The 15,026-nt window shown below is 35.4% G+C and overlaps 1 protein-coding gene across 1 annotated transcript; it reads right to left on the reverse strand.

The window, feature by feature from the left end:
* Positions 1 to 222: 222 nt before the first annotated feature.
* LOC116123090 (NAD-dependent protein deacetylase SRT1-like) lies at positions 223 to 5,616 on the reverse strand (the record flags this gene model as incomplete). Its single annotated transcript, XM_031408877.1, has 14 exons — positions 5,518 to 5,616; positions 4,634 to 4,663; positions 4,392 to 4,484; positions 4,140 to 4,259; positions 3,901 to 4,001; positions 3,656 to 3,764; positions 3,410 to 3,489; positions 3,041 to 3,119; positions 2,441 to 2,494; positions 1,570 to 1,675; positions 1,186 to 1,268; positions 937 to 1,004; positions 611 to 713; positions 223 to 438 (listed from the first exon to the last, which is right to left on the reverse strand). Coding segments are annotated over exons 1-14 (1,341 nt in total), but the record flags the coding sequence as incomplete, so codon positions are not given.
* Positions 5,617 to 15,026: the final 9,410 nt, after the last annotated feature.

The following is a 15,026-nucleotide window of genomic DNA, read 5'->3' on the forward strand; positions in this document are numbered from 1 at the left end:
TTTGCATTGATAGATAATAGTATAAGCACCATCAACATCTAAAGGAACATCATCTATGCAATCCAGTCGACCCTCATTCCAGTCCTGCTAGCACATCATCTTCCTAAATATATATATCCATCAAATAGCACACTTGTGAAGCTAATAACATTTCAGTTTTTTTGTAGGCATTTCACTATACCTCAGGCTGTCATTTGGCATTCTCAGTAAATGTTCGTCGTTCTTTGCTGTTTCTTCAAAGAATGCAGAGTTCTCAAAATAACTGTCATACCAGACTATGTTTGTTGCAACAGCACACACAGCAATTTCCTTTTTTGGAGATAGAAGAATTTCTCTCTCAACAAGAGAAACCTGCCCTAAGCACTCATTTTGGATCGCCGAATTCCTTAACATCTCGACCACAGCATCCTTATCATGGCTGATGCTATCTCCTTGTTCCTGCATTGTACATTATAACATGTGAATTATCTCTATGATTTTGTTTGAGAATTTTCTTGAAGAATTTTTTTTAAGAGGTCTAATTTTAGAGCTGATAGTTGATGCATGTGGGGAAAAAAGAGTTAAGCCCAAAAGATGAACCAAAATTGCGAGCATACAGATATCACATTACCTGCAAACTGACCGGTAACTCCAAACTGGTGCACTGACAACCACAACCATCACTAAAATTGAGCTTAAGGACCAATGTAAATGGTCTTGTTCTAAGCATTTCCCTAGTGCATTGACAAACATGGAGGATAAAAATATATTAGAATCTCCCATGTAAAAACCATTAGACTAAGCAACTAGTAAATTCATAGTTACAAGACCAGAGAAAAGATAGCGGTTCAGTGAATCTACTAGATTTATTTGGTAAAGTGGCTAAATATAGTTTACATCTCCACAAGCAAAGGGCGTTATATTCCACCCTCCAGCACTTACTAAAAACGACAGTACCTTTTAAGCACAAAGGGTTGCTTATGTAAAACAGCTGATTTGAGATCTCGCCTGTCTGAGAAAGAAACCTATGTTGAAAATACATAAGAATTAAATTCAGATTCAAGCTAGAAAAAAGAAAAAAAGTTAAATGGTTGGAAAACAGATAGGTAACTGAAAGCAACTGAAAGACAGTTTTAAAAGATACTCTTTGCACAAAAATTCGAGCAGTAAAATCAACGCTTGGATAAGATTAGTAATAAATCCTACCTCAACTGATTTGATGAATGGCAAAGGAGCTTTGGGTCCAAAAACACTATCAACTCTGAGAGCCCATTTTACATACTTGTTCTCTGTATTGATCCCATGACCCAAAAAGCAATTAGTTATTCCACCAAGTTTTTGGTTTGTGTAACTCAAGCCACAAATGGGAATATGATAAACTGAAGTACATATAAAATCTTGTGCATTTGCACATCCCAACACTTACACAAAATAACGATACTGGTGATCCTGATACCTCAGGAAAAAGGAAAAATCCAAGGTTAAGATTCATAATTGACACTAAGCTTAGTAAGCTTATCACCAAAAAAACTTTGCAGAGGTCCATGTTTAATTGGATAAGAAAAGGATGCAAAAAGCAAGAAATGATACCTGATATTGATAGTCTAGAGAACTGAGTAAGACTAATCTGGAAAAGATCAACTTGAACGTATGGTGGAATCGAAAGATTAAGGTCATGAATAACTCCAGCAATTACCTGTCGTTCAAATTAATCTCTTTGTAGTAAAAAAAATTGTCAACTTGGTCTAGCTGAGTGATGATTTAGCGTGTAGAGTGTAGACACTGTACATATTGTATCTGATTAACTAAACTCACCCTTAAGGACCATATACTGTACATATTATATCTGATTACCTAAACTCATCCTTAAGGACCATATACTGTACATATTAATTCAACTCACCCTCAAGGAAAATATACAGTACATATTTCCTTTCAGAAAATACTCACAAAAATTCACTTATATTAGTTGTAATATAAACATAAACTGCTCTTTGGACTTAAAAGAAACCCTCAAGTATCCAAAACAAGAAATGCAAGAGTATAAATGTCAAAGATAGGCAGTGTCCAAGAATCAAAAGGATTTTCCACCCCTCAACATATAGCTTTAGTGACCAGGAGCGTTGCAGGTCTGTTTATGTTACAATCAGGTTTGAGCCACCCTGAGTAAGTACTAAGCAGAAAGTGCTGAGACTAACTCTACCTTACTGACTATATATGCTTTTATACAAAAAGCCATCCACTTGTTAGTTATTACATAATCCTTATTCTTGATTCTATATCACAACTTGACACTGACAACATCTAACGAGTGCGGTAAGGAATTGCTATAATTATAAATGGCAAACAGCACCAATGATCACATAATTTGTAGTTGCATGAAATTTATTAAGCATTTTATACAAAATTTTAGTACACAAGCACCATTGTTCCACATCAATTCAGAAAATGACATGAGTACCTTATCAACGAGACCATGGATAACCAAACTTGCTTTCTTGTCCTTTGGGGTTGGCTGCAAAATTAAATAAATTCCATAAAGGGTGCAGTCAAGCTAAGACTAGACAATTTATAGAGAAAATGCCTGCACTGAAAATATAGACCTAGAAGAGCAGAGAAGATCGAGCTAATTGAGATACAAAAGCATCCCACCATGCTATACCTCTTGTGGAGTAGACAAAGAACTCCATCCATATTAAACTATTTTCACAAATAGTGTAGCATGATTCACGAAAGAATCATGTAATTGGTTGCATGAAGCATTCATTTGGCCAAGAAATTGCATTATTCTGCATGATCCTGGTGACACATCTCCCTAAATTATGATATAGTTAATGAAAACTCAAATAAAAGGTAAAAGACTGGATAAACAAAATAGGCATTACTTTCACATTTAATAAAACAAAAGACAAACTCAAAATTCTTAGTTTGGGTTCAGTGTAGCCACTAATGCAACCTTAACTTCCTGATCAGCTACACTTAAATATTCAGTCTACATGGGTTGTATGCACAAATCGTGCTTCAGATGCATGAGTAAAAGAAAATGGAGAGAAAAAAATACCTGAAGGTTTACAATTATGATCTTACCCCCACCACGAAGTGTTTTTAAAGGAAGGTTGCAAGCTGGAATTATCTGCAGACTGTATCACAGCAATCTGACTAAGACACTAAAGAGAGAAAAAGGGGAAATACAGAAAAAAAGGATGTTCAAAATCAGATAAATTACATCTAGGAACCTGAATTTTTTAACAGTACAAAACCACAAAGTGATGGGACCCCTTCATCTACTTTTGAAACCATAACATTCAACACATAATGAAGTGGGCAGTTCAACTGCAAACACCTCCACAAGTAATGTATAATACAAAGCAGCAAATGACAGTTTTGTTGCAGATAATAAGATGATATCAACACATATAAAGGAACCCACCTGGTTCCCAAGCATAGTACAACATCTGCCATCCGACAGTGTTGCTCCGCAGGATTCATCTCCGATGTTGGCAAAGCATCCTATGATAAAACGAGGAGTGTCAGCATGAACTTCAACAAGTTACCATAAACCATTTATACAAGTTTACAGATTTCCTAAATCACAGCTAACGCAGATTTTGAAGCAAGCATCATAGTACTTGTCCTCAAAAACAGTGGAACGAAGCAAAGCAACAAACTAGTTTACCTCCCAATCAAGAACGGTGTCATTGAGTCTCACCCCACATTTAACATCAGAACAACGCCGTGGTGTCCTTTTCTTGCCAATAGTTTCTATCTCAAAATCCCGCAAATACCTGCATATAGCAAACTTGATTAAATATCTGAACAATAATAGAAGCTCCACAAAGAGATAGACTGAGAGATTCTGCTGAACAATGAAACCAAAATATTGAGCCACATCATTAGCAGAAAAACAGAATGTAAAATTACTCTGCTCCACAGGATGGGCAAATTTCTCTAAAAGAATTCCCGTGCAACTCTGCAAGTTTCTCCCTTGGTATTCCAGATCGAAGATGGAGGCTATCCACATTCTGAAAGTTTATATGGGGCAGAAAGAATTAAAGAAAAGAGAAAATTGCTGAGCATTGTAAGTTCACATTGCAGTTCCCAGAGGAGGAAAAATATGGAATATGGCATAATATCTTGATAACAAAATGAAGAACTCTAACCTGGCTAATAACAAACTTTAAGATGCCAGCCTTCTCTAGTTCAACCAAAGCCATATGAGTAATACTTGGCATAGCACGATGAAATGGGAGTGATGCATCAGGCACACCTTTGCCTTCACGCTACAACTCAATATATAAGATTGGTATTAACTGCCAAAATATGAGATGCACGTGTGTGTCTATACAGAAAGGCCTTTTCGGTTCCATTTATCCAAACTTAGGAATAAAAAGATAAATGAAAATGGTTCTCACCTGAAGTGTCCAAACTCCTTTGGGACCTCTAAAATCAGGAATACCACATGAAGTTGATATTCCTGCACCTGTAAATGCCACTAGATGCTTACTCTGCAAGCACAGGAAAAGACAACTCAAAAAAGACTTTGTTAATCAATCATGCAGCTCCTATAATTTAAAAAAAAAAAAAAAAAAAAAATTAAAGAAAAAAGAAAGATTCCATAAGCACTAGAGAATAGGGAAGTTAAAGAGTTCCAAACCTGCTTTATCATCGCTGCAAGCTGTGTAATCTGCAATTAAATAGAAAAGAGGTTTGAAATCACAGAATTATAACAAGATTATGAAATTCATTGAAATGAAATTAAAATGACTCAGATTATACAAATCATGTGTAATGCAAAAGTATGACCAGCCCTTGGGACAAGAATTCCCCATGCAAATGGCTTTATGCAACCATATACATTTTTATTAAGAGCAGAAAAGCAACTATATAAATTTGCTTATAATATCTATAGCTAAAAAAATTATTCTAGGAGCTATATAATACAAAATAAATGTGTCATCCTTCACCATGAAAACATAAATAATCTAGAATCATATAGTATAGTCTACAATAATTTTGATCCCAAGCAAACCGTTTGCACATTCTCTTTCGCACCTAGTCCATGATCTTCCTTCTTAGAATCACTTGCCCGACAAACTAATGTACGACAATATTAGATTAAATGAACATTTTGACAGTACCCACAGCAATGAAACCCTAAAATTTCTAATGAACATAAAAAAAGAATACACCTCCGAAATACATTCTTTCTCAACCAAAAAAAAAAAATTAAAAAAAAAAAAAATTAACAAGCAATCTCGCCATTTTAAAGGTGAACATAAAAAAAGCAAATAAACCCATAACAAAACAATCACATTCAAACCCATTTCAGCCCAACAAAAATAATTCCATACAAAACCCGTATATCATGTCACCTCCCAAACACTACTGAGTAATCAACCTGTGTTTAATGTTAAGTTAAAAAAAAAACAAGAAAGCAAGAACAAAACAAAACACAAGAATAAGAGAAGAAAAGCAACATGCAAAAGTAGTTACAAAAACTAGAAAAGACAAGTTAAAAGTGAATAAAAAGGAGTGTACTTTCTGTTGCAATACGTGGGGTGGGTCGAAAATCTCAGACATTCCAACAGAGCCCACATCTTCTCTATAAGAGAGCTTCTCTGCATAACCCAAAGACATGTTTTGTGTGTGTGTTTTGTCAGAATATTTTATGGATTTCTCCTCTCCTTCTTCTTGAGATTATACGGAGAGAGTGAGTGTTAAAATTTAAAAATAAGAGCAAGAGAAGAGGTTGTCTGTGAAGAGCAAGACATACAAATACACACAACACTCCAAAAAGTAATGATGCTCTTAAATCGAGGCGAGAGTACGTCTCTGCGTCTTCAGTCTTCACTTTTCTTAAATGACTTTTTTACCCCCTTCGTTTTATTTGGCTATAAAGTGATAATTGGTTGAAGCGTCATTTGACGTTTCATTTCATCTCAACAAAGTTGTTGTGAGAGAAGAATATCAATCGTCAAGTAAATGAATATTTTCTCTACATGACCCATTATTTGTTATTTGATTGTGATTATTTAAAATACATATGGGTATGAATTTGGTAATTCCTGTTTCTTACTTTTCTCAATATCTTAGAATTTACAGAAGACATCTCCATATATATATGTCAAACATGATTGCCAAATTGCGTGTTGTATGGAAAATTTAATTTTACAAATCGTGTATCGCGTATCATATCGTAGGATATTTAAAAAAAAAATAATAATAATAAATTTTTTTCTAAAAATTAATATCATTTACAAGATTAATTAATGAATTTTGTGATATTATTGACTTTAAATTATAGTATTATATAATCAAAATTAATCATAAAATTAAAAATCTATATCATTTTTTTTCAACCATTTATATTATTTCTAAGATCAATGTCAATATTCATATCTCCACGAGTGTTATTATTAGCATGCAAAGTAGGTAATACATCTTCCTCTCCACTTTCTCCATCTTCTTCACGCATAATGGGCAATATATCTTCTTCATCAACTTTTTCTTTAGCTTTCTTGCTACTAGCATTCAAGTTCCTTGGTCCTATAAGGAAATCATCAAATCATCAATATATATAGTACATTCAATTTTTTATTAAAAGAATTGTTGGATTAACTCTTTTATTGCTAGGAGCTTTCATCTATGTTGAAGCATTCTTGAACATCCATCCATGAATTATCATCGGGTAAGCAAGGATCTTCTTTTTCCATAATCCACTCGTCATCGGATTCTATGTCTGATAAACATATTGGATTAGATGCCTCTCCTTTCTCATCTCTAAGCTTTTGCCTCGTTTCTAATTGAAGTTTATATTTAACAAAGACATGAGCATTCAATCTTTGTTGCTGCTCCAAATGATTCCTTATTTTAGAATGCACATATTCAAAGGTGCTCCAATTTCTTTCACAACCCGTGACATTACATGCAAGGCTTAAAACTTTTATGGCAAGTGTTTGCAACTCTTTGCACTCTTCTCCATAGTTGTCCCACGATAAAGCTGTTTAAAAATAAAAAAGTAACCAACACGTTACAAAAAAAAAAAAAAAAAAAAAAAAAAAAAAAAAAGTAACAAACGTATAAGCAAACATACGCGGTTGTTTTTTGTCTCTTGTTATTATGGTCATATCTATTCCAAATAATCCTACTCCTATTGTAAACTTGTCAAGTTGAGCATCAACTTCAACTCTTGTTTCCACATCCGTATTCATCTTCTCAATTACCTTGTACAATCCATTTTTAACTTCTTTGTCTAGATTGAAGTTTGGATTATAATGGTACCTAATATATAAAATCAACATAAATTAGATTTCTAAATTCAAATTTTCAAGCAATTTTTATGGGTGCGTTTGGTTTAGTATTTTGGATAGGATTTTAGGGATAGTATTGAGTTATTGGATAGAGGAGTATTACGAGGTAAATTTTAAAAATTTGTGAAAAAGCCCTTAGGTTTACTAATTTAACTAAAGACCCTAACATATAAAATGACAAAAACACCCCCACCACCTGCAGTGTCAGATTCCGGCCACCACCGCTGGAATCTGACCGGAAAATTTCGTTACGGTACAGACCTGTCGGATCTGTGCCGTAACACGCCGTTATGGCCTTTTCCGGCCAAATCCATGGTGGATCTGGCCGAAAAAGGCCAGATCTACGGTCTGTTATGGCCGTCGACGGCCGGAAAAGGCCAAACAAGGGCCATCTTTGGCCGTCAGCGACGGCCAAAGATGTGGCCGTCGTTGACCGTCAACGACGGCCAGATCTGGCCTTTTCCGGCCAGATCCGTGGTGGATCTGGCCGGAAAAGGCCACAGCGGTGAACTTCCGGCCATTTCTGGTCAGAAGTTAGGTCGTTTGTACAGATTCCGGCTATCACCGATGGTGGTTGCCGGAATCTGACAAGTTGGGTTGATGGGGGTGTTTTTGTTAATTTTTAAACTTTTTTTAAGGGGGTATTTAGTGAAATTAATAACTTTATGGGGTTAAAATGTAATTAAAAAATAGGGTAATATTTCTGGAATAGTGTGCCAAACATTATTTAGAGAATAGGATCCAGAATAGGGATAAAAATATTAAGCCAAACATGCAGTATATGGATTAGAAAAAAAAAAAGGATCAACACTTACTTAGGATTAAGGTAGTATGTCATTGCATGAAGTGGCCTATGAAGTTGAAAATCCCAACAAGTGTCAATTATCTTCCATATTTCTCTATATCAATGCTCCACATTGTTGAAATTCTTTTGCAATTGATTCTTTGCTCTCCTCATGGCTTCATAGATGTATCCCATTGCTGGTTTCACATCATCGTCTACAAGCCTCAAAACTGAAAAACCCATGAAGAGGTGGCGAAAAAATGATGGAAAGCATGTAAACAAGACATGCAAGCTAAGATATGAATTAAAGGATTAATTTTATTTTTTTTAAATAAAGCATAAATGAACATTATACCTTCTCTTAGAGCTTAGGTTTGATGAAGCCAAGATTCAAAGCTATGAACCCTCCACACTTAACACCACCTTGAGAGAAAGAGAGGGTGGCCAAACCTAAGAGAGAACTTGTGTTTTTCTTTTAAGTGTACAATGAACAACTTAATCTAAAATGCAACTTTTTGCATTTATATATACACGGGTTATTGTATAATTACTTATTTTCACTTGCATGCCCTAATAAAATCTTATTCTAAAAAGAGTTCAAGCATTTAGTAATTTAGTCTTTGAATAATCAATTTTATTTAAGGGCTCATGTAAACTACACTAGTTTACATTAACAACTGTAAGTTTATCTTTTTGCCCTTTAACTATTAAAAGTTATTAGATATCTTAATTAAATACAATTAATTATTGCTTGACCATTTTAATCTTTAAAATGTCACGAATAATTTTTTATGTAACAATTACCATAGAAATCATGTCATTACCCTTGGAAGGTGCTAGCCATCTTCGGATAATAATTTCTCTCTCTTATTCTTTTCTAACTTCTCAAGGCTATCGGTGTGACCATGTAGGTCCACCGTGGATTAGCTATGAGCCAGTTTCGGATGAATCCAGAAACTTGTTCGGAGGCTCCACGACTATGGTAAACATCTAGTAATGTACCATAGTTCCTAAACCACGATGAAGAAATACTTCATCGAACCCTTTTGAGATTATATGTATCATGCAAGTAAAGTCCTTCCATTGATATATATTGATCGAGTACTGATTTATGGAACATCAAAATCCTAAACTTGATCTTTTATCGAATTGTCGATCACTATGTCCGAAACTTGTCATCACAAACTTACTTTCCTGTGACTAATAATATACTCTGGCTAGAGGTTTTTGGTTTCCGAAATTTATTGACATTCATCCACGAACCTAGGTCCGGATGGAGTTAACGGTACTCCTAATCCTATATTTCCTAGTCAATGGATCCCGTTTTGATCATCGTTTGTTTCCTCATATGAACAACGCTTGACCAAATAGGCTTTATCATACGAAACATGACTAGTCTCGTACTTATACACCATATGAATCATATGCATCCGTATCGAATCTGACCACGATGTCTTAAGTCAAAGGACTATATCGTGCACTGATATAACCAAACAATAAATCATTGATTACATGCTTTTTCAAGTGATTTATCGTTATTCGGTCATGTTTGAAAAACAGTTCACCAACCGCTAATCCATACTAATGCCCCAATGACATGACTATTATCATCATTTGTACTTGTATCAACTCATGATATCTTTCGGAAGCATCTAGTATGCCTACTATGCAATATAGTTGCCCAAATAATATTGCTTCCGTAGGGAACATTTTGATAAATTCATTTACCAATTAAATGAATCATCTAGACAATTCATATATATACTTTATTTTAAATGCATGATTGAATAAAGGAAACATATATTGATACAAGACAAAATGCTCTGAAACCGACAACACGAATGGTTTCTAGGAGATACACTAACAAAAACCTCCACTAGTGGATCCACACATTTCAAGGGAAATTGTATGGATTTCCAAAACTTGTATCACTCAAGATAATATCCACCACTTTGTTCCCCTTAACTGTAGTAGCATGTGTACTATTTGCCTATTCTTCCAATGCAAACATGGACCTAAGAGCTAGTTTACTATCCATAATGCAACTCAATGTGAGAAAAAAGGTTGCAAATCTCGTTACTGCCAGTCTTGCTAGCTTTTTATCCTTTGAAATTTTTCTATATAAATTAAGTACCCATGTATGCCTATAAATGAAACTTGTGACTTGCTTGGCTTTTGCAATGGTATCACAGAATACTAGAATCTTTCAAATATCCTCAAGAATCAAGTCAAGACAATGAGCTGCACAAGGAGACCAAAATAGTTTTCTCCTTTTCTCTTCTAACATTCTATCGATAGCTACATAATTGGATGCCCCATTAGTTACCACTTTTACAATACGCTCTTCTCCTATCTCCCCCACAATAGTATCAGGTAACTCAAACATTTTTTTGAGCATTTTTATAAATTCGGAGGTATCAATAGATTTCAAAAAAACTGTCCCGCTTGGACTATTAACAAGAAAGTTAGTCAATGATCTACCATTTCCATCCGTCCACTCATCCGACATTAATGTGCAACCATTCTTTTTCCACTCATTTTTATACTTTCCAAGTTTTTCTCCCACAAGATCAACCTCTCTCTTCAACTAAGAAACTCTTGCTTCATGATAAGTAGGAGGTTTCAGTCCCCTTCCATAATCACCCACTAACTTTAACATTTTAACAAAAATAGGACTTTTAACAAAATTAAATGGTAATTCATTGCCATAAAGACACCTACATATACCTTGAATTACCTTTTCCCTATCTTTTACAACTTCATTTAAAGTTCTTTGCTTAGAGTAAGAACCACTTCCTTTTTTTCCCTTACTAAGAAAATTATCAATTTTACCTTTATTTGGATTAACATTTTGCCTTTTAAAAAGGTCATACATATCATCCTCATCATCATTCTTATTAACTTTCTTTGCTACCAACATCTCTTGAAATTTCATCTTAACATCTTTGGGAACTTGACTACATGGCTTAACTTGGATATAGGTTCCAGCAAGATGATTTTTCATTCGTTTACACCACCCCAATATGGTATACCACAATAGTAAGATGTAATATGCAATCTAGTTTCCTTATTCACTTTTTTACAATGCTCCCATGTAATATCATTTAATTTTCCCTTCTTGTTTCTCATGATTCAAATATGAGTCTTAATCTAATGGACCAAAAGAGGTTAAAAACAACCAAATAAAGAAGCATAAACATAAGGAAAACAAATCAAAATTCATATACAAGAGGTCTATAAAGTTGTTATCCATAAAACAATGCAACTAGGAATTACTTGGTATTCTAATACTATTATTTAATTGTCTCCAATTTCTGTGTGTGCAGATTTATGGTATCAGAGCCATACCACTTATGGCAGCCAATTTCTGTGTGTGCGAAGGATTACCTCCCCTCGGATATTGGCTTCTTTAAGTTACTTATTGGTTCCAATTTCTGTGTGTGCAGAGGACTACCTCCCCTCGGATATTGGCTCCTTTAAGTTTTGGTTATGTTTTATATTTTTTGCTTTAAATTTTATTTTATGTTTAATGTGTGGGTCTTGCGTTATCCTTATCATTTGAGGTGATATTACACATCCAAGCGGTTGAACTTACGTACATAGAATCCTCTTCAGCTTTTTCTACGTTTACTGCTCCCATAAATATTAGCTTATCTAGATCTTCTTCTAAAGTAGATAGTTTGTATGAAATATCTTATATCTTAGAAAACCAAAAAATCCAAGATACTATCCCTCCCATTGTAAATCCTTACACAACCTTTTTCAAGTCTTCGTCTTCTTTGTCTAAAACCTTTAAGACTCTTGTAAGACCTTCCAAAAAGCCAGTCAAAGAGTATGTTCAGACTAGTACTTTTGACAAGTGTCAAATTCCAGCCACAACCCAAGAGCAATATGTTACTTTGGAAATCCCTCAAGAATCCATTACTTAATGGATCCGTGAAGGATACTCTCATATACACTTTGGCGCTATCCGGCTTGCTCTATCTTATCATGGCAGAAAAGGACTCCCAGTTTCTGTCCAAATCGTTTTGTTGGACACTAGATTTGTCCAATATCAACATGCTTGTATAGGGACGGCACAAACAACTTTGAATGCTGGGACAGTCATTATGACACTGTTTCTTAATTTCAACATGTCTCTCTCTGATGTTCATTGCTCCAAAGCCCTTAAAGTTCAATTACAGATCGTTGGTGCAGATTTAAATCCAGGAAGTATTGCAGCTACTTTGCATTATCAGATGGTTTGGCAAATCAAAGACCATGCTCTTGATCTCGCTATCCTTACGACTATTGATGCACTGCTCCTTACTGTTGACTCTTAGAATACTCCTCACTGCATCAATATTCCCAAACAAATTTCCAGAGATGATTTGATTAAATTGTTACCTGACTCTTGGGTGACAAGTTATGAGTCTCTTAATAAAAAAAGAAACTCTGGTGGTTTTTACAGAATCTACCATGCATAATAACAGTGACAGAACAACAACTATCAGATTTAAGTCTTAGCAACTCCTAGTGATCCACCTTTGAGTTTTCAACAAACTCAATTCATGATCACTCCAGTCATACCAGCTATAGTAGTACGGGAACCTGGACTTTCCATTCATTCATTTCAACAATCGGGTGCTCCTATCTATCATCAATTTGATCTAGTCACTGGTCACACCCCATTTGATCTTGACTGCCAATGTTTGGCCTGCCGTGACGATCCTATTTGGAAATAGATGAGCATTATCTATCCAGACGAAATTATTCCAGACAGAAAAAACAGACAGCTCGGTGCAATAAAAAAAATCTTCACTCCAGATTTAAAGACCATGATCCTGAAGTTGGCCTTCTTGGTCAACCATCTGGTAAATTTGACTATTATGTCAAATATTCTCCACCAGCCAGGAAAGATTCACCATCCATTAATCCTTCATGGGACATCCCTTCGAAACCTCAGCCCAAATCACCTTTAAAACTATCCAAACCTGCTAACTCACCTTACTTTAAACAACCTTTACAATGTTATTAGCAGGCCCTTCGGTGGATTGCAAAAGAAAACAAACTAACCCATTCACCCCTTGTTCATACTCCACCTATTCAATCCATGATGATGATTCAATCCCTTGAACCCCAAAAGACAAGACAACATTTCAATTATGACGTAGACTTTCTTTCTCTTAAGGAAATTGCTACTCAACAACCAAAAGTGGCTCCTTCCAAAGTTATACAGCCTAACGGATCCAACCTAAAACTCTCCCAAGCTGAAGCAGTTCTCAATTGGCAGACTGAAAATGCTTTAGCCCAAAACAAAACCATTACCATAATTAAACAAAAACTGGATCTGGTAGCTCATCAAGTGGACTCTCAGCCTCAGAACCACACTATGCTTATTTCTCGGTTACAAAAGCATATTGATCATTTCCAAAACCGGATTGATCAGCTCCATTAGGAATTAATGTACATTGTCAGCACCTCTCATGGCTATTCAGCTTAATTTCTCCAGAATGAAGTAGAAATGAAGTCATTAAAAACCCAAATGGCATCCCTTCAATAGGAATATCTTAAGCAGAAACTCAGACAACCACAGACTTTCCCTAAAATGTCTTTGGTACCAAATCCTTTTGACTCCTCAACAGCATAGGCATAACCCTCCTTTTCACCTTTCCCAAAAATTAGTCAACCTTTGGTCTCACCTCATATACCTTCTTGTGTTGTTCAAGCTTTTGGCAACACTGAACAATTATATGCCAAGCTCCGCAAAGAACGTGATGAAAAGATCAAGCTAGAACAGGAACAAAAGAAGCGAGAAAAATATTCTGCTAAACCATAGACCCTATCCACTGATATACCTGACTCTTTCTCTTCCAGTCATTCAGATCCTCCATCTCCTAAGCCTCATCGTTCTTTGTCTAAGGATAAGCCTCTAATGCAAATAATGATGATGGAAGACCGCCAACCTTCTGCTAATCCTGACTCTTTAGAAAATCCTGTCTCTTCTAATTTTATGAGCTCTTTTTTTAGAGACATGGCAGAAAGGCAACGTCTTACAGCTTCGGGTATTTCTCAGGATTCTTTATCCACCTTCCAAACAAAATCAGAAGCTGATATACCTTCGATTGATGAATCATTTGACAGTGGCTTTGACTCTAACAGTAATACTTCTGATCAACATCCTAATGTTTATCCCCAACTAATGACCCATCAGCCCGAATCGTCCAGACCACCTGTTGTTTCTGAGGTCGATGATGAAATGCTTGAAGGTGATGCTTCCATTTCAGACTCTCCGCCTATGTATCAACAATCCCATCACACTATGGCTGAACGTGACTCTTATACAACTTCAGCAAAGCTCCACACTTTTATTGTCGATGATCTTCCTCCACACAAATGGAGAGCTCGGATGTATGAATTTCAGGCTTGGTTACAAGCTGAGATGCTGAAACCTAATGCCCAAGTCTCAACTGTACTTACATAGTTTACAGCTAGATTTGATAGCATTTTCCGTGATTGGTGGATAAGTCTTCAGGAGTATAGACAAAATTTGTTCATCCAAATGCCAGATATTAACCAAGCTCTGTATCTCCTCTATGATGAATTTTGTAGATTACCTCACCTTTATGAGAACCAAGTTAGAGAAGAATATTTTAAGATGCGATGTTGTTCTCTAAAAAAGAAAGATCTTGACAGACATTGCAAAAAGATGGTAAAAAGATATCATATACTTAGGGGTATAGATGATCCTAACATGAAGCAAGCCTTTTTAGCATCTATTCCAGAATCCTTAAGTCGTGAAGCAACCAAGCTTATGCAGTCCCAGAACAAACAACTTGGTTCCACTTCTCTTAGAGAAATTTATCAGTTTGTTATTCTTGCTTTGGAAAAGCTCTGTTCTAAAAAACAATTATTTGACGATTATCTGAAGCGTTCTAAGCAGTTAACAAAGATTTGTCAAAGACCAGACTTGC

This window comes from Pistacia vera, unplaced genomic scaffold (genome assembly GCF_008641045.1).
Source record: "Pistacia vera cultivar Batoury unplaced genomic scaffold, PisVer_v2 Contig140, whole genome shotgun sequence".
Classification (NCBI taxonomy): Eukaryota; Viridiplantae; Streptophyta; class Magnoliopsida; order Sapindales; family Anacardiaceae; genus Pistacia; species Pistacia vera.